We start from the raw sequence: 24,195 nt of genomic DNA on the forward strand, positions 1-24,195 counted from the left end.
CCTCAACCGGTACACAGGGTCCCTTCCATCACACAAACTGCTTCACAGACCTCCAATTTTGATAAATTCCATTTTCAACATAGTTGTCAAGGCGTCAAGGCAACCCAAGGCGGTGGAGGGGCACCTAGGTGCTTGGGCGACAAGGCGCCCGCCTAGGCGTTGCCTTGGTTATTTCCCCTTCCCTTTTTATCCCATGATCCCATCAATTACTATGCTTTTTTTTTTTTTAACCCGAACTTACGTGGGTCCCGGGCCAGCCCCAAAATTTTATTGAATCATCAACAAATAAAGAATACAGGGGGGACATTCCGTTTACTTTTTTTTCCATTCCTCGGCCTCATTCTCGATCGCCCCCCCCCCCCCCCCCCCCCCCCCGGCGTTTTCCCTTTCTAAAAAGCCCCCCCCCGATTGTGATCTCCCTCCCAGTAGCTCCATTTACATCTTTTTCTTCAAATGCTTAACAAAACACCCAACCCCGGGATTCCAGCCATTAAAGGTTTATAAAAAATGTAGGGGGGGTAGGAGGGGGGCGAGACCACCCCCCCCCCAGCCCAACCCCAACCCCCCCCCCCCCCCAAAAAAAAAAAAAAAAAACCCCCCCCCCACCCCCCCCCGGGGCGAACGGGCGGCGCGCTGCGGCGGGCTCGCTGCCGGGTGCCCCCCCCCTTCCAACCAATTATTTAAAAAAAAATTAAAAAAAAAAAACCCACCCCAAACCCACGAAACCAAACATCAAACTCTAAGGACCGGCCGGCCCTCCCTATCCTCCCTGATGAACGCTTGGAAGGTTCCTGAGGGCAAATTCTCCTGCAGGAAAGTGACCGAAGACCCTGTCTCACAGACCTGCCTGCTTGGCCAACCAATCAACAGCCTTGTTGCTTTCTCTAAACACAAAATCCACTGTCGCCTGAGTAACCTGAATCAGCGCTAAAATCTCATTGAACCAATACCATCCTCTCCAAAGGCTGCACTTCCGCAGGATCACCATTCTCATTGTGTTGGCTGAATCTGAATTCACCACTACCTCCTTGAACCGCAGCTCCTGGCACAATCTAAGACCATCTCTCAAAGCTCAAAGCTCAGCTTGAGAGTTTGTGCACAATCCGTAGTGGTTAGAGAACGCTGCCAGGACAGTTCCACCCGTGTTTTTGATCACTCCTCCTCCCCCCCCCCCTCTCTAGGGTTGCCCCGACACGCCCCATCCACATTCAGCTTAACTGAATGAAAAGGGGGACACCAGTAAACCGGGAGAGGGGAAATTTAGCTGGAACAGCCTCAAGCCCAAAACATTGCAAGATTAACCTGTCTCTAGCAGACTCCCTCTTCCTCACCTTCACCGGCATCGGGAGTTCTTTTACCCAGGCTTTAATGCGTTCCATAATCGTGACCGCCGTGCACCTGTGTTCATCATGCCTCCTGTTATTTCTTTCCCTCCACAGCTCCCAAACAATCAAGGGAGTAAACCTGTAATAAATGCACTGAGGCAGCGTCTGCTTGCCAATGCATGCCACTGGGATATCCGACTTCTAACATCTTAAGCGGCAGCACCTCAATGTCAAGCAGCCGAGAGAAGAAGGCCCAAACCTTTATGGTAGTTCCACCTGAAATCAAACAGTGATATGATGTCTCCATCCTAGGCTCACCACAACAGAGACACTTGGAAGCCATCGGAATCCCTATCGACATTAAGGCGTCATCGGTTGGGATTTTCCCATTCAACAGTTGCCAAGTGAAGAAAGCCACCTTCACCGGAAGGGATTGGTTCCAGATCCATCTAGCATATGGGATTGCAGGTGATACACTCCTTATTTCATGCTAGGCTGATTTAACCAAAAAGACATCATCACTAGCGGGAGTCCACACCAAAACATCCTCCCTAGCTGAAAAGCGAAAATCTCCTGAAGAAATGTCATTCCTGATGGTCACCTCATCGATCTGGTTCAGTAAGTCCTGCTTCCATGAGCCATCCTCCTCCAAAGCATCTTTAAGGCGCAGATCCACATCAACCTGGAGGCCATTATCCACTGCATCAGTCAACGGACCAGCCCCAGACCAATTGTCCAGCTAGAAAAAGACTTCCCCCGACCCAAGAAGCCAACGAGATCTATCCATCAACAGCCCTTTGTAGGCCAAGGCATTCCTCCAAGATCTTGAACTAACCCCCTTCGGATCAACCAAAGAGATATGGAGGCCTTTAAAGAACTTGGCCCTAAAAAACTCACTCCAAATAGAGTGGTTTGTCAAGACCCTCCAAAGACCCTTGAGCTTCAGTGCCATCCCCACATCCTCCAGCATCCTCACTCCAAGGCCTCCCTCAACCGCTGGCCTACACACCTTCTGCCAGTTGACCCAGTGCTTCCGCCACCGCTGGCCTACACACCTTCTGCCAGTTGACCCAGTGCTTCCGCCTTCCCCACTCCGTGCTACCCCAAAGGAAGTCTGCAAAGATGCCATAAATTTTCCGCAACACAGCCTTGGGGGGTTCCATCGTGGCCAAAACATGTATAGGAATAGAGAGGACATGCTTCAAGAGGGTGAGCCGACCCCCGGCTGCTAGCAGCTTCCCCTTCCACCCTGCCACCCTATTGCCGATCCTGTCAACCAGCTTATCAAAGAAATTAATCTTTAGCCTTCCACAGTAGAGAGGAGCCCCAAGATAGTTGATAGGCAATGTCTTCAGCGGGAATCCCGAGATCGAAGCCACCATTCTGGTTTGAGTCTGCGTAGCTCTGGCTCCCACCACGAAACAGCTCTTCTGTTTATTGACCAGCTGACCCGAGAACCCTTCATATTTGCCAAGAAATCCCATAATCTGCTTTAACGAGTTTTTCAACCCCCTGGTAAAGATTATCGTGTCATCTGCAAAGAGGCTATGAGAAATCCTAGGACATCCTCTGGGGAGTCTAAAATAAGAAGCATGCCCCGCAGTGAACAACACCTTCAGACCTCTACTTAACACCTCCTCTGCCAGTATAAACAGAGCCGGCGAAAGCGGGTCCCCTTGTCGCACACCTCAGGAAGACTTAAAAAAGCTTGATTGTCTACCTCCAAGAACAACATAGAACCAGCAGTTCTCAACCGTCTTCTTGATCAGGGTGATCCAGCTGCCACCAAACCCAAATTTTGCAAGGACCTTCCATAAAAAAGTCCACTCCAGCCGGTCATACGCCTTGGCCATGTCGAGCTTGAGAATCACATTACCACCCCTAGTTCTCCTATTCAGCTCCTGGGACACTTCCTGCACAATGGAAATGTTATCATGGATACACCTTCCTTGGACGAATGTCCCCTGCTCCTCCGCCACCAATGGAGGCAGAATCCTTGCCAGCCTGGTGGAAATGAGCTTAGCAATAATCTTATATGAAAAGCTGCACAGGCTGATGGGTCTCATGTCTGCCATCACCTTCGGATCATCTTTCTTCGGAATCAACACCAAGTTGGCAGAAGTAAAGCTTCTAGGCAAGTCCCCCCCTTCAAAGAACTCCTTGACCGCAGCCCACACATCATTACCCACCACCTCCCAACAAGAAGTAAAGAAGTGCCCCGTGAAGCCATCTGGGCCTGGCGCACTGTCACAGGATAAAGCAAAGACCGCCCCTTTCACCTCCTCCACTGAGGGAGCCTCCACCAGCAAGGCATTATCAGCATCAAACACTAGCGAAGGGATTAAAGAAAGCAGGTCCTCGTCCACCACACTGCCCTGAGAGGTAAAGATCTCTAAAGAGTGGCGCACTGCCTCCTCCTGCACCCCCTCCACACTAGAAATCCACTCTCCATTAGCACCTCTAATCCTCTGCACACCTGTCATCCTCCTCCTGACATTGACCGTGGCATGAAAGAACTTCGTGTTCCGATCCCCCTCCTGCAACCAAGTGACCCTAGATTTAAGCCTCCAAAAAATCTCCTCCTGCAATAAAACCTCCTGCAGAGCTGCCTTGGCTGCCCCCAGCGTATCTCTAGAGGTGTCATCAGCATAGTTGTCATGGCGTCGCCATGGCGCCACCATGGCATCCTGGAGCTGGAGAAGGTTGCATGGCGACCTACGCCATGGCGTCCCTCTTTGATTTCTTCTTCCTGTCTCTCTTTCCCTCTTCTTGTCTTCGATTGCTTCTTCCCTCTTCGATTTCTTCTTTCCCTCTTCGATTTCTTTCGATTTCTTCTTTCCCTCTTCGATTTCTGAATTTTCTTCTTAAAACTTGAGAAATAATAGAGAAAAAATAAAACATGGCTTGAGTATACATCTATTAAAACATTAAAAATAGAGAATAAAAAATAAAACATGGTCGACATGCTCGCCATGGCAACCCCATGGTGGGCGACATGTCGATATATCGACGTGACACCCCTCCACCGACTTGGATCGCCGTGACGCCGTGACAACTATGGTCATCAGCCCTCAAATCAAACTCCGTTTCCGCCCTACAAACAGCATCCTCTGCATCCCTAACTTCGTTGATGTATGTTTCCAAACACCTCCTTATTCCAACTACGAAGGGCTATGCGAAGCCTCTTGAGCTGCAAATACAAAACCCCAGGCGAGGCCACCACCATAGTTGTCACCGTCACGGCGATCCAAGTCGGTGGAGGGGTGTCACGTCGATATATCGACATGTCGCCGCCATGCGAGCATGTCGACCATGTTTTATTTTTTATTTTCTCTATTTTTAATGTGTTAATAGATGTATACTCAAGCCATGTTTTATTTTTTCTCTATTGTTTCTCAAGTTTTAAGAAGAAAATTCAGAAATCAAGAAGAAATCAAGAGGGAAAGAAGAAATCGAAAGAAATCAAGAGGGAAAGAAGCAGGAAGAAGAAATCGAAGAAGAAATCGAAAGAAATTGAAGAGGGAAAGAAGAAATCAAGAGGGAAGAAGAAATGGACGCCATGGCGTTGCCATGGCGACGCCATGACAACTATGGCCACCACTGGCCCATCCCACTGACCCTTGACAAAGTCATGGAAACCTGGGTGACTAAGCCACATCTGCTGAAATTTAAAACCAGCCCCGGTGCGGGGGGAGTCCACCCCAAAAGAGAGGCCAATCGGAGCATGATCAGAGCAGGTCCTGCTGAAATGAGTATGCTTATATATACTATAATATAAGTATGCTTATATCATACATCAAAAATCAACATCAAGCCACATCAACTCATCCAGAATCACTAAGAAAATAACCACTAACCAGAATACCAGAATACAAAGTTAGAATACCAGATACCAGATACAAAGTTAGATGCAATCAATCTCAATCATAGTATCATACAACAGTGCAAACTGCAAATCAAGATTATCAGAACTTGAAATCAAGTAATCATTAATCAACAGATACAAAGTTAGATGCCGTCAATCTCAATCATAGTATCATACAACGGTGCAAACTGCAAATCAAGATTATGAGAACTTGAAATCAAGTAATCATTAATCAACATTCAGGGAGGATGGCCGCACACCGGATGGTCATCGCCCATATGTTGTGGTAGGTTGGAGTTATTAGGGTTGCAGCATGCGGTGAAGGGTGAACATTGAATAGGTGAACAACAAACCAGGGTATTTTGTACTCTCGGATTTTATTTCACTCTTGATTCTTTTTTTAACTACACGATTTTGTGCATCTCACCTCAAGTATACTATCTGCAGACACATGATATGGTTAGAAAAGTCATCTATCTATATTTATATTTAAAAAAAAAAAAAAGCAATGCCAAGGCAACCACCTAGGCACCAAGGAGTCCAAGGTGATGCCTTGGTGTCAACCAGGACAACAAAGCGCTTGCCTTTCATGACTACGGTAAGGTGACCAACTGCAACCCCCAGAAAGCAGCTGGACGCCTAGTCAGCACCTATGCGACACCTTGACAACTATGCTTTTCAACATTTAGACTTCTTTCTGACCACTAATGGTGTACATTTACTTGTCTGCCCACGAAATTGGTTCATTCTGATGTATGGCCAAAATGCATAACCAATTAACAGTGTAAACTCAATACCATGAATTTTGGGCTGAAAAATGTCTGAACAATAATAGGAAGCATACAAAGATTATGAAATGGATCTCCTGTAAGAAGTGCATGTATTAGGATTAGATAAGCAAAGAATGACATTGTATACAAGTTGATTACCTTATGCGCATACTCCACATAATTCTCATTGAAGAGCTTGAAGTACTGATTAAGAGTTGATCGGCCTTCAATGGAATCAGCAGCCATGGATCGTAGATTTGGCGAGACCTGAGGAATGATATCCACCTTAGGGCCACTAAGGAGCTCTTTGCTTATAATATCTGGAGGATCAATTTCTGGAAGTTCTTCGGAGCTTCCAGGTTTTTTACTAACATCAATGTGATGGGGAAGCAACACATCCCAGCTCTTCATCTCGACCAAGATACATTCTTGAGAGAAGGTGACTCCCAAAATCCAGGAATATCCAACCGAATCTGCTAGTGCCACTAAACCACAAAGAGGAGGAGAGCATGATTCCCCCCGGCAGGTACTAAGAATAGGATGCACTGAAGGAGCTCTCATGGTCTCATCCTTTCCACTTGTCTGACTAGTGAAAGGAAGAAAATGCAACACTATCGAGTCTACACCACCACCATGCAAGCAATATATTCTCTCCGGAATGAGGGGATCAACAAACATTTTAAGAAGGCTACCATTATCAGCAATTTTTGGTAAAGCCAAATCTACAACAGCCAGTCTCAACAAAGGGGGTGGATGTCCCAACCAAAGAGTATCATCAAGAGGTTGGTCAAGCTTCACAACCGAGGGCTCATCCGGGTTTGAGTCACAAATCATGGCAAGTCCACAGATGTGGTCATGAGAATCAACACAGAAACGGGGTCGACCACCAACATTCCAGGCTGGCTGAATCTCATCAGCTAGGGCATCTATCTGCAACTGCCCACTGCTCCATGCAGTCACCAGAATCGAATCTTTGCTGACTGAATTATAAAGAAAATCCACAGCACGACCTTCACAAATTGCACCTTGGACTTCAGAGTCATCTTCTCCCCCACCATGGCATAATTTACGGAGAGGTCCCTGATAAAAGAGTCGTTAGAGACGGTAAAACAATGACTGGAAATCCAACAAGTTTCACTTTAGCTTGAACAAAAAACCATGAATATATGCGTTAAGTAGCATCCACAGACAAAATTATCTCATTAGATCAGGAGAAAAGAGACTAAGTTGTACAAAAATACTACTGATTATAAAAAATGCATGTGGTGTGCACTGAATCAGGATACCAACCTAAGATAAATCCAACGAAAGGAGGATACTGATCTCCTCATATATCCACATCCACCCCACAATCCTCAGACAGATTTTCCCTAAATTGTCTGTTTAGCACAGGTTTCCCTTAAAGATCAACTGTGGTCCACAATCTGGCCAAGTTTTAAACTGGAATATGGTTGTGCACTGTTATACATTCAAATCTATGAAAACTACTAGTTCCTCCCTGTATTGAAGAAGGTAATATATTAATATAGTAATATTTAAGCTGAAATTACATGGCTTCGGGTGTTGTGACCGTGTCATCAAGGATGGTTGAATTTCAGCCAGACCATGGCGCTACCAGACAAGCATTAATTATAATAATTTTTTTTTCAAAAAAAAAAAAAAACAAAGCTTTAATATGCAAGTAATAAGGTTTTGAACCAACATTAATTTCTATTAACCAGATTTACAATGCAAAGCTAAGAGGGTTTTGAACCAACGGCACAAGCTTTCACATAGCAAAGCATCATAACCACAGCCCAAGATACTTGTTTCACACTAAAAGCAACCAAAATATACTAATTTCTATGAATCTTGTTCCTCCTAAACACAAAAAAAAAAGTTAGGGAAATGATCTGGGACATTCAAACCACCAAGTGCCAGGCCTATTGCCCAGCATCAGCGGCCATCCCATTTTCAATATTTCTCTAAACTCTAAAATCACTCAACCCTTCAGCATGTCAGGTAATTCCATCAGAATAAAGAGAAAATCCATGATATCATTGACGGATTCAACAAGATACTTTCTACCTTATCACAGCCGCTGCGTCCAACATTGTTCGCATAGCCTACGGCTGTGGCATGGGTGGGGCTTGAGGGATAGCCATGGCATGGGTTGTGCCTAATTGCATTTTGTTAAATAAAGTGAAAAGAGTTTAGTATGACTTTTTTTTTGTTGGGGGGGGGGGGGGGGGGGAGTCATGTCTCTTTCTAGAAAAGTACAAAAAGCTTAAAAGCATCCCTGTAAGGGAGTAACAAATTGTTAAAGAGTGCAGCTCGTGTGCCTGCCTTAACACTAGAGGCATGTCATCGCAACACACTTCACCTGGTGATCCCCTTTAGAGCTAGGTTGTAATACCTTCCATTAGTACATGAATGTACTTTGTTTTCCCACCACCTTGTGTGCTTGTGCTTTGTTTTCCTTCTTTTGGTTATTAGTTTAACCTAACTCGTGGCCATGCTAGGTTGACAAGTGCACAAAGACTGTTGCTTAAGCTTGTACATGACAGTTGGTATTAGAGCCACGTTTATTTAGTGGAGCAGACATGGCCCAACCAAGCAAGCAAAACAGTATAGAGGCCCTCAAGAACCAGTTCAAGGAAATTAAGAGTGTGGTTGAAGATCTACCCACACTAGTCGTGAGAGTGGATGCCCTTGGAGAGGGGCACCAACGGCTCGTGGGAAGGATTGATGCCCTTGAGGGCATAATGAGGTCTTGTCTAACCTTTTGATCTCACAAGAATGATACTAGCAGAAGCAGAACAGAAAATTAGAAGATATGACTTGAAGAGTCTCATCCCATGCCTCGGCTAGTATCTCACTAACCACCTCAGCATCTCACTGCAACTGTCTCTCACAGATGAATGGTGAAAACAAAATTTCATTCAAATTCTGATTTCAAATACTTACGGGCAGCTCTTTTTATACAGGCTGGGAGAGTTCTAGATCCTGACTTTCTTCTAGACTTAATGTCATGTACATTTCGAACGATTTGCATTGACTTTTCAAGATATTTAACGAGCTTTATATTGTCAAGGTCTTTAACAAATAACAATGAAACTAACCTATTGACATCCCCAAGACTTCACAACTTTAGAAGACTATATATAATTAACCAGTTAAATTCGTATGAGCCACTTATCCCTCATATATGGGCTTTCAAAATAGGCCCATTACAATATAAATGTTAGAACCGTAGGGGTATTTTGAACCCTTTTCTTGTGTTTTTATGTTTCTACTATGTGGGCTTTAGTCCCACATTGCTTATTTGTACTTCTGTCCTCTATTCTCAATGATATAAATAAAGAGCTTGGGGTGATCATTAATCATCCAAGCCTTACTCTAATTCTAAATCTGTTAACATGGCATTAGAGCAGATTTTGCATTAAGGTCCTCTACCTTCTATTTTCAGCTCCTCCTTTCTCTTCTCTCTCTCTCTCGATCTCCTCTTCTCTCCTCTCTTTTCTTCTTTTGTTTTCTATTCTTCAATAGGGCAGCACTGATGAGGTGATCCATAGATCCAGCTGTTGCCCTTTCTCACCTCATTCCATGGTTAAATAAGTTTTTCGATATCAACAACACCTTGGCTGCGATATTTGAAGCTTCCCATATTTGATTGATTCCACTTCAACTGTAAGGAACCAATCTCCCTTATTAAAGATCAAGAACTGCAACAGGTTCCTTTGTTGAAGTTTTTTTGTATCTCAGATCTGCCTTGAAGACCCCTTAGATCGATTTCTCCAAAAACAGGGTTTTTTTCAAAACCCTGACAAATATCGATCTAGGGGCTGCTGTCCTCTGTTGGGGCTGATCTTTGGAGGGATGCTCAATCTCTTCTAGACCCACACTCGAGCCAAGTTTCAGCTCAATCCAATGCTTTTTTTGCAGGTTTCTCTCCCTACATCAATCTCAACAAAATCAGGGTTTTTTTCAAAACCCTAAAAAAATCCATCTCAGGGTTTTGAGCCTCTGTTGGTGCTGATTTTTTGAAGGCTGGTTCTTCACTTATAAAGACATATCTGCCCCAAATTTGAGCCTCAACAATTCAGTTTTTGGGCATATTCTTCCCTATATCGATTTCAGCCTAACAGGTTTTTTTTTCAAAACCCTGAAAAAATCGATCTAGGGGCTACACTTGTCTGCTGCTGCTGATTTTTGGAGACACATCTTGTGACATTGAAAGGGGATTCTCCTCCAATTTTTCAGCCTTTAATTTGGTGGATTTCTTGTGTTTCTTGTCATCACTGTTCTTCTCTGCGATTTGGTTTTTTCTGCTGCACTTATGGCTGAATCTGAAGTTTCAACTGGTACTTCTACTGATAATGGGTACAGTAGGAATAACACCCGTGATCTTCTCCCTAATCCTATTAGACTAGATGGGAGCAATTACATGATATGGTCTCGCTCTGCCTACTTTGCCATTGCTGGCCGTGGGCTTACTGGCCATATTGATGGCACCGAGTATACGGAAAACCAATTTTAGAAGTATTTGGCTAATAATGGGATTATGCACCAGACTAGTTGTGTCAATACCCCAGCCCAAAATGGTGTGGCTGAAAGGAAGAACCGACATTTGTTGGAAGTGACCAGGGTGTTGATGTTTTCGCGCCATGTCCCCTCCAAATATTGGAGGGATGCTATCCTCACTGCAACCTATCTCACTAATCGGTTGCCTTTTTGTGTTCTTGACTCCCACAGTCCGGTTGAACTTTTACATGGGAATTCCACCTTTGTGGTTCCTCCCAAGGTGTTTGGTTGTGTGTGCTATGCCAGAGACACGAAATCTCATGGTAAACTTGACCCACGTGGGTTGCGGGGTGTTTTCTTGGGTTACTCTCCAACCCAGAAAGGTTACAAGTGTTACCATCCCCCTTCCCGTCGTACTCTGGTCAGTATGGATGTTGTTTTTCACAAACATCTTTCCTATTATCCATCTCCACATCTTCAGGGGGAGAATTCTGGTTCTAGTGAAGATGTGTTTGTGCTTCCTCCCCTTGAGGCTCCTCCTACTTTGGAGGCTATGGCTGTTGTCCAGCCTACTTTGGAGCCTACTTTGGCTGCTGCCCCTTCTCCTTTGGCTGCTGCCCAACCTACTTTGGAGCCTACTTTGGCTGCTGCCCCTTCTTCCACGGGGATTCCTTTACAAGGGGAGCTTGTAGAAAATAATGATGGTCATGTTCCTAGTTAGGGGGAGTTGACTCCAATGCAAAAGACCATCGGTGAATTTCAGAAGAGAATTGACAACTCGAATGTTATCACCTACCAAAAGAGATGCTCCAAAAGAGGGCAGCATCAATCCACTATGGCACCCATACCTATCCAATTGCCGGCTCAGGATTCAGATCCTCGTCCTCCTCCTCCTGGTGAGACTTCTCCTTCTGAACTACCTATTGCTCTTCGTAAAGGTACTAGGACTTGCACCTTGCATCCCATTTCTCGCTTTGTTTCTTGTAGTTCTCTTTCTCTGTCTTTTTGTGCATTTGTGTCTTCTCTTTCTTCTGTTTCTGTTCCTAAAAATTGGCAGGAACCTTATGCAGATGGAAAGTGGAAGGCAGCTATGTTGGAAGAAATGAAAGCCTTGAAAAAAAATAATACTTGGGATCTTGTAGATCTTCCTCCAGGGAAAAAACCAGTGCGATATAAATGGCTGTTTATGGTCAAACAGAAGGTTGATGGCACTGTGGATCAATATAAGGCATGTCTGGTTGCAAAAGCCTTCACTTAGACATATGGGATCCAGGAGACCTTTGCTCCTGTTGCAAAGTTGAATACAGTTCAGATTTTGCTATCTTGTGCAGTCAATCTTGGATGGGATCCACAACAACTGGATGTGAAGAATGCCTTCCTAAATGGAGAACTTGGTAAGGAGGTGTACATGGATGTTCCACCAGGGTTTTCTTGTGACAGTAATCAAGGTAAAGTGTGCAAGTTGAAGCGAGCACTTTACGGGCTGAAGTAGTCACCTAGAGCTTGGTTTGGTCGGTTTCACAAGGCCATGATTTTTGTGGGCTATAAACAGAGTAATGCTGATCACACTCTCTTTATAAAGAGGGCTGGAAAAACCATCATTGTTCTTATGGTCTATCTGGATGACATTGTGGTTATTGGCAACGATGGTAATGAGATCAACCGGTTAAAGAAGTTTCTTGGGCATGAGTTTGAGATTAAAGATCTAGGAAAGCTACGGCACTTTCTAGGGATTGAGGTTGTCAGGTCTTCTAAAGGCATCTTTCTCTCCCAAAGGAAGTATGTCCTAGACTTGTTGTCTGAAACTGGTTTGTTAGGATGTCACCCTTTAGATACTCCTATGGAGGCGCTACTGTTCGTCTCAAAGAAAAGGAGGTGAACCTGTTGATAAAGGCCGGTACCAAAGACTAGTGGGGAAGCTGATTTATCTCTCACACACGTCCAGACATTGCTGTTGCTATGAGTACTGTGAGTCAATTTATGCATGACTCCTATTCTTCTCATATGGAGGTTGTTCTTCGGATTCTTTACTACTTGAAGTCAGCACCTGGAAAAGGCATTCTTCTGTCTCCTCATGGTCACCTACGGGTAGAGGCATATACCGATGCAGACTAGGCTGGTTCTGCTGATCGGAAATCAATCTCTGGGTATCGTTCTTTCGTAGGGGGCAATCTTGTCACTTGGCGCAGCAAGAAGCAGAATGTGGTGGCTCGTTCTAGTGCTGAAGCAAAGTTTCGTGCTATGGCACAAGGCATTTGTGAGTTACTTTGGCTGAAAGGCTTGCTACAAGACCTTAGTGTTCCTGTTAATCTTTCTATGATGTTGTACTGTGACAACAAAGTTGCAATCAGCACTGCTCACAATCTAATACAGCATGATCGCACCAAACATGTTGAAGTGGACAAACATTTTATCAAGGAGAAGTTGGAAGACGGATTGATTTGTGTTCCCTTTGTGAAGTCTACTGATCAAGTCGCTGATATTTTCACCAAGGGATTGTCTGGAAAATTGTTCCATCTAATCTAGTCAAGTTGGGCATGATTGACATATTTGCTCCAACTTGAGGGGGAGTGTTAGAACCGTAGGGGTATTTTGAACCCTTTTCTTGTGTTTTTTATGTGTTTATTATGTGGGCTTTAGTCCCACATTGCTTATTTGTACTTCTGTCCTCTATTCTCAATGATATAAATAAAGAGCTTGGGGTAATCATTAATCATCCAAGCCTTACTCTAATTCTAAATCTGTTAACAATAAAACACTAAAATTGCCAGTCCATGACCCATATAACTTATTAGGCTACTTATTTAACAGACTAGGATTTGGGTACAATAGGTACGCTTCTGTTGAATAAATGAATTCTCGGCAGTATTTTGGGGTCTCAGCTGGTCTCAGATTTGCAGGGATAAAATGCCGAACAAGCAACAAGGAAAAGGCCTTGGTTGGGGAAGAAGAATAAGGGTAGTCTATATCAGACTAGAGTATCTCACCCAAGGTTTCTCACCTTCTCAAGGAATCTCTCCTGTTGGACTGCATCTCACAGCTTTCATGGTTTCAAAACCAAAACTCTTTTTTTCCCCCTCAGTTTGTTGGCTCTTCTATGCAGCCTCTTGCTTTATTTATAATAAAACCAATTACATTACAATCTTCTAGAAACACTCCAAATTAAAAATAAATCCGTAAATCCTATCTCTAATTGGTTAATAAAATAAAGAGCCCTAATTACATAAGCAAATCTACTTAAAAATAGAAACTATCCTAATCTAACAAAACTCCATGCAAGTAACAAACAAACAACAACAACGAAGACTCCTAAATTTTCTCCTAATCTAGATCAACTTGACAGCTGTTTTTGACTTGAAAAGAAAGCCTCCACGCACAGTAATATTTTCTTTAGCTTGATCTATACCAGCTGGTCATGGGGCCCACCAAATCTGAAGCAATATCCTTCCTTGACTATGGTCGATATCTCCTTTATAGCACAAATCAATATGGACTGAAGTGGCTGAATGTGGTCCAAATCATAGACCAGGAACATGACCAAATCTACATCAATTCCCCTCCACTTAGAAAAAAACTCGAGGTATCATTCTTGGACAAAGCTTCCTGTTGTGCATGTCCGTCTTCGAACCGTAGTAGAATTCATGGTAGACTCTAATAACAAATAATGTATAATAGTCACAAGTAATAACCAGTCCACAAGTGGATCGCAAACTTCAGGTCCAGCAACAGTAAATACTTCAATCGGTTCTTAGATTTGCAGGAAATTTCAGAACAATAAAGTAAAAAACAAGAAAAGGGAAGAAGACGATAAGGTAGTCTCTCTCAGACTTTGGTCTCTCACCATATTTTGGTCTCTCTCACCAATGGCATCACACCATACTCTCTCACAGAGCAAAGCACAAAGCTATGTTTTTTTTCTCAATCTCATCAATTCAAATTCGTGTAAAAGGCTGCAGCCCCCTTATAAACTTATATAGAGGACTCAAAAACAGCTCAAACACTAAAAAGGAAAGGCCTAACCGCCTAACACAATCCTTAACTAATACGGTAAAATAAACTGACTAGAACAGTAAAATAATGAAAGAAACTGACTCAAAACAGGACTCTAAGTAATAAAGTAAATCCTGTTTCCTACTTTCTACCTATATTTTGCACCCATTAAAGTGGCCCATTACAAAAAAAAACTCATGGGGTCAAAGGTCCAACACATACATAACCCAACCCAAAGCTTATTTCCAATAAAATAAGCCCTCTAGGTGACTTATCTGCATCAATTTACCCCTGCTTGAAAAAAAACTCATCCATGAGTTTGGCAGAGAAGTTGAATCAGACTTTGCACGATCATTGTTCAATGGGAAGTAGAATTCAGCAACCTTTGACTCCATCTGCTGTCCCTCCATGGCTCTGATACCAAATAATGTAGAACAAGTTCCCAACTAGGAACCAACTCTGCAGTAGGATCGATATACAGCAACGGTACCAATTGAGTGATGGCTTCAGCAGCAAAACCCCGAGAAACCTGAACTGCAGGGGCAAGATGAAGCTTTCTTCAATCAACAACTATTGATGGCACTACAGTAGGTACTCCTCAGTTGAATAAATGAAGAATAGGGGTAGTCTCTCTCAAACTAGGGCATGTCACCCAAGGTTTCTCACCTTCTCAAGGAATCTCTCCTATTGGATATCTCACAACTTTCATGGTTTCAAAATCAAAACTTTCTTCTTTTTTTTTATCAATTTGTTGGCTCTTGTATGCAGCCGCTTGCTTTTATTTATATAAAACCAAATACATTAAGATCTTCTAGAAACATTCCAAATTAAAAGTAAATCCTATCTCTAATTGGTTAATAAAATGAAGAGCCCTAATTACATAAGCAAATCTACTTAAAAATAGAAACTATCCTAAGCTAACAAAACCCCACGCAAATAACAAACACACAGCAATATTGTCTTTAGCTTGAACCTCACCAGTTGGCCATGGAGCCCACCAAATTGTAAGCAATATCAGCAATATCCTTCCTTAGACTGTGGTTGGTATCTCCTTTATAGCACAAATCGATATGGACTGATGTGGCTGAATGTGGTTCAAATCATGGACCAGGTGATGTAGATCACAAGCCCATATGTACCCGCAGCCACAAGAACAAGCCCCAAAACCAGCCCAGCAAGGTTGTGGGACGCGACTGCTGTGAGAGGAAGCCTGGTCTGAAGATGTGGCAAGTTTTTGTTGGTTCGATGGAGCATCACTTATGGCAGCCCCAGCCTAGAGAGAAGATAGGAGGCCAAGACAAAAAAAAAAAAATTGGAAAAAAAGAAGTTACTGTTCGCATGAACAGTACCCAAGTTACAATTCACATGAAAGTACCCGAATTACTATTCACGTGAACAGTGATTTGGGGGCTGATATGGACAGCTGGTGTGAAGATTAATTGCTGGATGTTGGTGGAATATTCTATTAGAAGCTGCTATTAACTTAGTTTCTATTTTTGTAATAGTTTATTAGTTATTAAGTCTAGGTATCTAGTAGTTTCTAATTTTGTTCCTTTCTTTCTGGTGTTACTATATTTACTAGTTTCTAATTTTGTTCCTTGCATGTTGGCTGAACTATAAAGCCTAGTTTCTACTTTCATTAGGTTACTATGTCTTAAGTTTCTAATTTTGTAAGCTGGCCTATTCCATTAAATAGGCAGCCCTCTGGTAATACAAACACATTTGGAGAAAAGAATTTTCAGGCCGTGTTGCCATCGGTTATGGGAGAAATTCCACATTTCAATAGCTGGGATAGCTGTGGATGAGAGAGCCATTCCACTACCCCATCTTCTCTTCTTTATCTTCTTCTCCTTTCTTCATATCCTTTTTATGTTCATATGTAACAGAAAAGTAGCAATAAAAAACAAAGGGTTTCAGTTTTTAATTTGTTCTTTTCATTGTATTGATCCTGACTGCAATCGATCTCTCGCTGGTTTCTCTAGTTCGAGGTCGACTTTTGCATTACTAGGTGATGAGCACATTTATTTGTGAAATCTTAGGGCATAAAGCATACATTTTACCACATTGGACAGAGTTACTTTGGTGCTTTCTTGTGCTTTTCAGGTTTTAGGTGAGTTCTTGTGAAAATAGAGCAAATGATGCTAAGGATCCATTTTTAAGCTATTTAGTGTTGTTTAGCAGTAGTCAGAAGCATCCAGGAGTCAAGAAAATCAAGCTTGGATTGAGCACTGAAAGAATCACGCCAATCAATCAAATTTGAATGTGATTACAGTGGGCCCCTTAGCATAATTTTAAGGTGTTAATAGTATGGATGTGTAGCCCGTCAAGTCAGTTTTGCAACGGTTCAAACAGCACATGATTCCGAGTTGAAACGAAGAAGTTACGGCCGTTTCCGTGGACAGGGGTTTATTTGTAATTATTGACAATCGGCCGGGGACAAAGTAAAACGAAAGTTTGGATTCTAAGGGCCTTAGCAAAATTATCAGAAGTTATCTTTCTATCAGCCAAAAGATTCCATTTGGAAGGCTCTAGAGCAGTCCAACTTCAACTTGAGATATCTTGGGCTCCCGAACTCCAAATTGGACAAAATTTGGGTCTATTTTGGATGATTTTTCGTAAGGAATACAATAGTGAGGCCCATATAAGCATCCCATGCTCCACGTTTTTTGAAGGACAGATTTGACATTTCATTAATTGTGAGTGGAATCCTAGTCATCACCCTTGCTCTCTCTCTCCTCCAACTTTTCTAGGGCACTTTTGGAATTCTACTTGGGATAGATTTCTTTTGAAAGATATTCTCTCATCTATGGAAGGTTGAAAAGTCAAAGATGCCTTGATCTCATTGCTTGGAGAAGACACCTACAAAGAAAAGGAAGCACAAGTTAGGATTCTCTTCTCTCCCTCTTTCTATTTTTTTTTCTTTTTTCTTGGGATTCAAGGTATTGTAAAGGAGGTAGGAGAAGAGAATATTCTCTTTTCTTAGGGAATATTTCTCCTACCACTTCTCTCTTCTCTCTTCTCCCTTCCCCCTATAAATACCCCTTGCCCTTTGGGTTGTAAGAAGTTAGTTCTAGTTCAGTTTTTAAGTTAGTTTTAGTTTAGTTTTAATTTAGTTTTTAGTTCAATTAATTAGTGAAATTTCTTCTTCTCTTCTTCTAGTTTTTGGCTTTCTAAATTCTAGTTTGATTTCATGCTTTCAATTCCATGGTTGTAATGCTTTTGATTCATGCTTTAATTTTATGTCTTCAATATGGTTGTAATAATTTTAGTTTAGTTTCAAGCTTTCTAGTCTAAGTTCCTAAGTTGATGACAAGACTTGGAGATTTAGAAGAGGAAGCCATGCAAGGTTTGTTCAAGTATCCAGGTTTTTACTCTCTAAACTCTTAAACTCATTCTCTCTATCTTCTATCTCATTCTCTCTTCTTCTATCTCATTCTCCTTCTTCTTCTTTTATTTTTTTTTATGTGGTTGTGGTATTTGGCTGCAATTTATCCCTTCCAATCCGCTTTAGTTTGATAGGTTAGATGGATATGTGTTAGGACGCCAATTTAATTCATGTCAATTTAATTCGTTAGATGCTTGTGAGTTAGAATCCGTTAGTTTATTAGTTTAATTAGTTTAATTTAACACTTTAATTTGGTTCACTTTGCATTACTTTAAAGTGAGTAAAATAGGGTGGTGTATATCTCCTCGTGTTCGACCCGTAGCTATGATTAACCCGTACGCTTGCGGTATTATTTTAACTCAAACACTAGGTACATGACCAAATTTACATCAATATCATATAATTCTTCTATCGGTACTCTTTGTGGCACAACAAATCGAACCAGATAGTTGGACCATCAAATCATCCATCTGGTGGCAGCAATGGTCCAAACTATGGATTGTCTCTACATGAAAAACAGAAAAATAACTGGAGGAAAATTTGGTAGTACAAAATCAACAACAAATGGCGAAGTAATAGGAGGCAATAGAATTGAACGGGTTCAATTCATTCATGACACAAGTGGGAGCCAGAATAAAGTTGATCACTAAGAACCACATGTAACATGTAGTGTTGCTTAAGAATGATGAAAATATGAAATATACTGTATAAATTGACAGATTGATGTAGCATACAAGCATCGTACACCATCCATTAACTTGTCACATTACCAAGTAATCTAGGTAAGGTTCGTAGGGTTTCCCTTATCTCAAATAAAAACTCAAAATAAATATACATAATAGACTATTTATTGGACAAAGCTAAAGGAGAACATACCTGCAATGAAAGGGATGCATCAAATTGTGCATGTGGATGGGCTTTTAGTGCTGATATCTTGCCCCCTTCCATGTCTTGGTGACATAATTCAGGAAATGTCGCTTCTAACCAAGCAATAGCAATGCTAGAATTACTAACAGCTCTTGAATTGGCTGATTTCAATCCAAACGTGTGTGCATCATTATATATTTCTGCAATAGATTCCCATCTGTAGACACTGCTCAAATAAAGCACTCATTTCAATTGAAACTCAATATACAGATCCAATCATTATGTGAAAAAAGGGATATGATACCCCCTTAGAAAGATATTAAGATCCTACAAGAAGTATATCAGTATATAAAAGGCAAAAATTATTTGTTTTTTGGTGGGGGAGGGGGGATTGGGAGCCTAGTGTTACATGACACCTCCACAGAATCTTTCTTTCGCAGCATGGTTTGCGAAAGCTTCCTTAAAATTGAAGAGAATGTGAAAGATTTGATGGTTATGAGCATCTAATCATGTGAATATTTTGGAATGTCTGTTACGTGGGTTGTACCCATGAAATGATAGGTTCTTTTTACTTGTATACACATCAGATAATACGCAGTTTGTTGGTGTCCTTTTGGTCAACTTCACAAGCACCTCCAATAACCATAATGTAACCACTTTTAAATTGTAACTGACTCATGATGAAACGGCATTTCCTTCCACAAAATGAAAGTTTCTTGTCATTGACAATGGACTGAGACTTTTTGCATTAAAAGCAATGGCACCCAAGAACCAGAACTTCCAGCGGTACATATCAAAATAGATGAAATACAAGCAGGAAAGAATGTGAAACAAGAATACCTTCCAAACGGCACAACTGGGCAGAGGATGTAGACAGAACCATCAGCAAATAAAACAAAGACCTACATACAGCAGAAAACCAATCCTTGATAAATAATGTGTAGAAAGGAACCAAAGACAGTTCCAATCATCATATCAAAAACATATAAACAATGATGAGTAACAAAATAGTTGAAGTAGGACAGTTAATATAGAGATGAAGCATACCACAAAAAATGTCTGGAATCATGATAACACAATTGTCACTCCCTTATTGTTCTTTTCTGATGATCATTTATTCTCCTTCACTATAATCTATGGATTACAGATAAAGAATTTCATCTCTTTCTCCAGATAGGTAGTATTTCAGATTTGGAGTGGAAATATAACCGAGAGCCCTCATGCACACTAAAAAACAAAGACACCCATACAACACAGCACATACACGACAAAAATTGTCCCTACCGGTGCATTGATAGCATATTTGAAAGATAATAACCACTTTTATTTAACAAAGGCTACAAATAATAACAATTATGTCAATCAGAAGGATTAGATGCTAATAATAGAAAAAACTAGCTAACAATACCGAGGCTAGTAAATGTGACAAACTAATTCACTTGCAATTTGCAAAACATATAAAAAGTTAAAAACATCTTCTAGTAATCCCTTCATAATAAGTTTCTGGTTCAACATTGGGGAGGTAGTGGAAAGTGTACTTGATGTGGATCCGGGGATCCGAAACCCGACTTGGATCGCTTATAGGCTCACCCGAATAATAAATAGCTCAAATCTAAGATGCAGTGTCACAATTGTAAATAACCATAAATTTTAAGGGTTGCTTACTGTTGAGAGGGTGAATATTCCCTCTCTGGATTAGCGTCAGGCCTTTGGCTCTAATCCCGAGAGATCTCCTCTCTTTTCTTATTTTGATTGTCACTTTCCCTTTTTACCCCTATTTTGTAAACCCTTTTATAAGAAGATATCGCAGCCCTCTCATTCAACGAGAGGACTGCTCTTTAGCTCTCACATTCTCTTCTCTTCTTCACCTTCTTCCTCCTCTCTTCCTTCTCTATTTTTTCTACTTTATTTACATGGTATCAGAGATGTTCTGATTCCTGGTTACAAGTTCAAGCTATTCCACTCGGTTCTTCATCATCTTCTTCATTCCCACAGCAAGAAGGTGAAGGTTTAATCAACTACAAAGGGCTCTCAATCTCTCTTCTGCAGCAGGGGGTTTTCCCCCAGATTTTCTGAGTTTATTTGTTGTCGTGGGATGGATTAGGGACATGCTGGGATTTATGCAACTGGATTGGGAGATTGATATTCATGATTCGACTGTGGTGTGTTGGAGGAACAGTATTTGTTGATCGATAGTGAACCGATTTTTGTGATTTTTTGACTCTCAATTTGGCTGTATGGATCTCTGATTGAGATCCTTTTCTGCTATTACTCTTCGGTGCTTGTTAAGTGTGTCCCATTGGACTGTGTGAGTGATTAAAGCTTATTGGGGTGATTGGTTGCTCACTCCGAGAGTCTTCTTGTTGGGTCCTGTTGGACTGTTCAGCTATTTGATTGCTGGTTTCTCTTGGACTGTTTTGTTGGTGGCTGATGTATTATTTGAAGCTATTTGGACTATTTTTGCTGCTGCTCTTAGCCTGTCAAACTCTATTTTTGGTTTACCTTGTTTTGGTGGTAATGGGAGAGACACCAAAGGATGCTAAGTTGGTGACTGAGGTTGTATCCTCCTCATCAACATATCCACATCTAAGAAATTAGAAGGGAGTCACAACTTTCAACAGTGGCAGAAGACTGTGTCCTTAGTTCTGACTAGGAGGGGTGACAAAAATCACTTGAAAGGGGTGAAGCCTGTGGGTACTGATGAGTCTTCATGGGAAATTACTGATGCTCGGATTTTGGGACGCTAAATTCCATGGACAGCAACATTGTTGATTTAGTCACTCATATCAACACTGTCAAGGAACTTTGGGATTACTTGGCTGTGTTGTACTATGGACATAACCTTTCGAGGATTTATGAACTGTCTCAGGAATTTTATCGTGTTGATAGGAAGGGTTGTCCCCTTACCCAACACTTTGATGATTTCAAGCATATGTATGAAGAGTTGAATGCACTGCTGCCCATTACCTTTGATGTGACACAAATTAAGAATCAACGGGAGCAGTTGGCTGTTATGAGCTTCTTGGGCAGCTTGGGACCAGAATTTGATTCGGTTAATTCTCAGATCCTTGGTGGTGACAAGGTTCCCTGGCTTGCAGCCACTTTTTCTAAGGTCCTTCGTGTATCCCGAGACACTACACGAGACTATAGCACGGTTGATAGCCCTGCACTTGTGAGTAGTGGCCGTGCAGGAGAGCGTGGCCCTACTAAGCATCCCACATCTGTTGTTACTTCTTCAGCTAGTACTCAAGGCTTGAGTGATAAATCTGAGAAACCTGGTTCGATGAGGGTATGTCACCATAGTGGTAAACCTGGCCATATTCAACATTTTTGTTGGAAGTTACATGGCAAACCACCTCAGTCCAAGACAACTAACACTGCTAGCACTGAACCAACAGCCCCCTTTGTGCCTATGGAGGAGCACCGTGTGACTTTGACTATGACAGAGGAGTATGCTAGGTGCAGCCAAGGAAAGGCATCTCAGGAGACTCCTTCCACTGCTACTTTTGTCCAGATAGGTAATGCCACCGCGTGCTTCTCCACCTCTAGGCCCTGGATTATTGATTCCGGGGCGTCTGATCATATGTCCGGGATGTCAGGTATCTTTTCCTCTTTACATACCTCTTCTTCTAATATTACCCTTGCTGACGGTTCCTTTGCTACAGTCAAAGGTACCGGTACTGTTCAGCCCACTTCTGCCATATCCTTATCTTCAGTTTTATATTTACCAAAATTCCCATTTAACCTTTTGTCTATTAACCAAATCACCAAGGCCTATAACTGTTCTATAACCTTTTTCCCTGATGGTTGTTTTTCAGGATCTCCAAACGAAGAAGACGATTGGTAGAGTCAGAGTATCGGGGGGCTCTATCTTCTTGAGGACACATCTTTTGTTGCCTGTTCGAGTACATCCCCTCACCAGATACATTGTCGGCTGGACATCCCTCTCTACAGAGTTTGCAGACACTTTATCCTAATTTTTGTTCTCTTTCGGTTTTAGATTGTGAGTCTTGTCAGTTTGGGAAACTCCACCGTGTGAGTTATTTCCCTAGAGTCAATAAATGGGCCAGTGATCCTTTTTCTTTGGTTCATTCTCATGTATGGGGTCCTTGTCCCGTAACATCCAATCTTAGGTTTAAGTATTTTGTTACTTTTATTGATGACTACTATCGTGTTTCATGGTTATATTTAATGAAGTGTCGGTCTGAATTATTTTATTTTTTCCACCTTTGTTACTGAAATAAGGAATCAATTTGGTTGTTATATTAAAGTTTTGCATGGTGGCAATGCACGAGAATACTTTTCTGCTCCATTTAATGCTTTCATAACCACTCATGGTATTATTCATCAATCTTCTTGTCCTAACACACCTCAACAAAATGGTATGGCAGAATGGAAGAATCATTATTTGATGGAGGTTACTCGGTCCCTTCCCTTTGAAATGAAAGTGACCAAATCTTTTTGGGCGGATGCCGTTTTGACTGCATGTTATCTCATCAATCGCATGCCTCCTTCTCTGTTGAAAGGTGGCATTCCTCATTCTTTGCTTTTTCTTTCCGACCCTTAATTTCATTTGCCACCACGTGTTTTTGGGTGTGTTAATTTTATTCGATATCATACCCCTGGGTTATCTAAACTTGACCCTAGATCTCTTAAGTGTATTTTGTTGGATACTCCTGAGTTCAGAAGGGGTATCGGTGTTATTCACCCACTCTACGAAAGTATTTTATTACTGCTGATGTTTCTTTCTTTGAGTCTCACTAATATATGGATACACCGGTTATTTCATCTACTTTGGATGAGGATATTCCAATTTATGTCATTCATTCTCCTGAGTATTCTCCTATGTTTGTGCCTGCTCCACCCGTTTCTGTACCTAAGCGTGTTCGGCCTGAAGCTCGCAATGTTTACGGCCGTCGTCCAAGGGAAGAAACTGCTGCCCCTGGTAACCCTCTACCTGCTGTCACGTCTTTGCCGTCTGAGGATTCTACACTAGTCCCTGCTCCTCCGCCTTCAGATTTGGACCTTCCCATTGCTCATCGCAAAGGTAAACATTAATGTGTTCCACACCCTCTTTCCTCTCATATTTCCTATTCTGGTTTGTCTACATCCTTTCGCGTTTGTCTGTCTACATAGTTCAAGATCTCGGGATATATCGGTATCTTAGGCTGGTCGAGATATCCGAAATATACCAAAATTTTGCGAAAATATGTTACTTTTTCTGCCATATTTCGGCAGTCCATCTCGGTAGGTTTTTAGCCATATTAAGGCCCGATACTTCATGTACACCCTTTTTTAAGCTAAATAAACACATTTAAACCTTTATATTGTAAAAAAAATGAACTCAAAGTGGTGTTATGGGTATGCACCCTTGATTGACAGTATATGGTCGGACCCTGAGGTATAAATAGTTAAATACACATTGTATAAGTACTCAAAGACATAATAACAAATTGAAACAAAGTAATGAATAAAAAATAAAGTCAAATG

At 41.8% G+C, this 24,195-nt stretch overlaps 2 protein-coding genes across 3 annotated transcripts in view; one reads left to right on the forward strand and one right to left on the reverse strand.

Annotated features, from left to right (window-relative positions):
* The window catches only part of LOC122670747 (ABC transporter G family member 31-like), a 51,522-nt gene extending 42,919 nt beyond the window's left edge, over positions 1-8,603 (forward strand). For both annotated transcript variants that reach the window (XM_043867724.1, XM_043867725.1), the window contains 2 exons: positions 2,751-2,757; positions 8,591-8,603. The gene's annotated coding sequence lies outside the window, so the exon portion shown is untranslated. The remainder of the gene's footprint in view (positions 1-2,750; positions 2,758-8,590) is intronic.
* LOC122670748 (nuclear pore complex protein NUP88) overlaps positions 1-24,195 on the reverse strand; it is a 46,306-nt gene that overhangs the window by 1,115 nt on the left and 20,996 nt on the right. Inside the window, exons 5-7 of the mRNA XM_043867726.1 lie at positions 19,546-19,607; positions 18,715-18,931; positions 6,120-7,040 (exon numbers count right to left, since the gene is read on the reverse strand). Coding sequence (XP_043723661.1) covers positions 6,120-7,040; positions 18,715-18,931; positions 19,546-19,607 — 1,200 coding nt within the window. The remainder of the gene's footprint in view (positions 1-6,119; positions 7,041-18,714; positions 18,932-19,545; positions 19,608-24,195) is intronic.

Source organism: Telopea speciosissima, chromosome 8 (genome assembly GCF_018873765.1).
Source record: "Telopea speciosissima isolate NSW1024214 ecotype Mountain lineage chromosome 8, Tspe_v1, whole genome shotgun sequence".
In the NCBI taxonomy this organism is placed as follows: domain Eukaryota; kingdom Viridiplantae; phylum Streptophyta; class Magnoliopsida; order Proteales; family Proteaceae; genus Telopea; species Telopea speciosissima.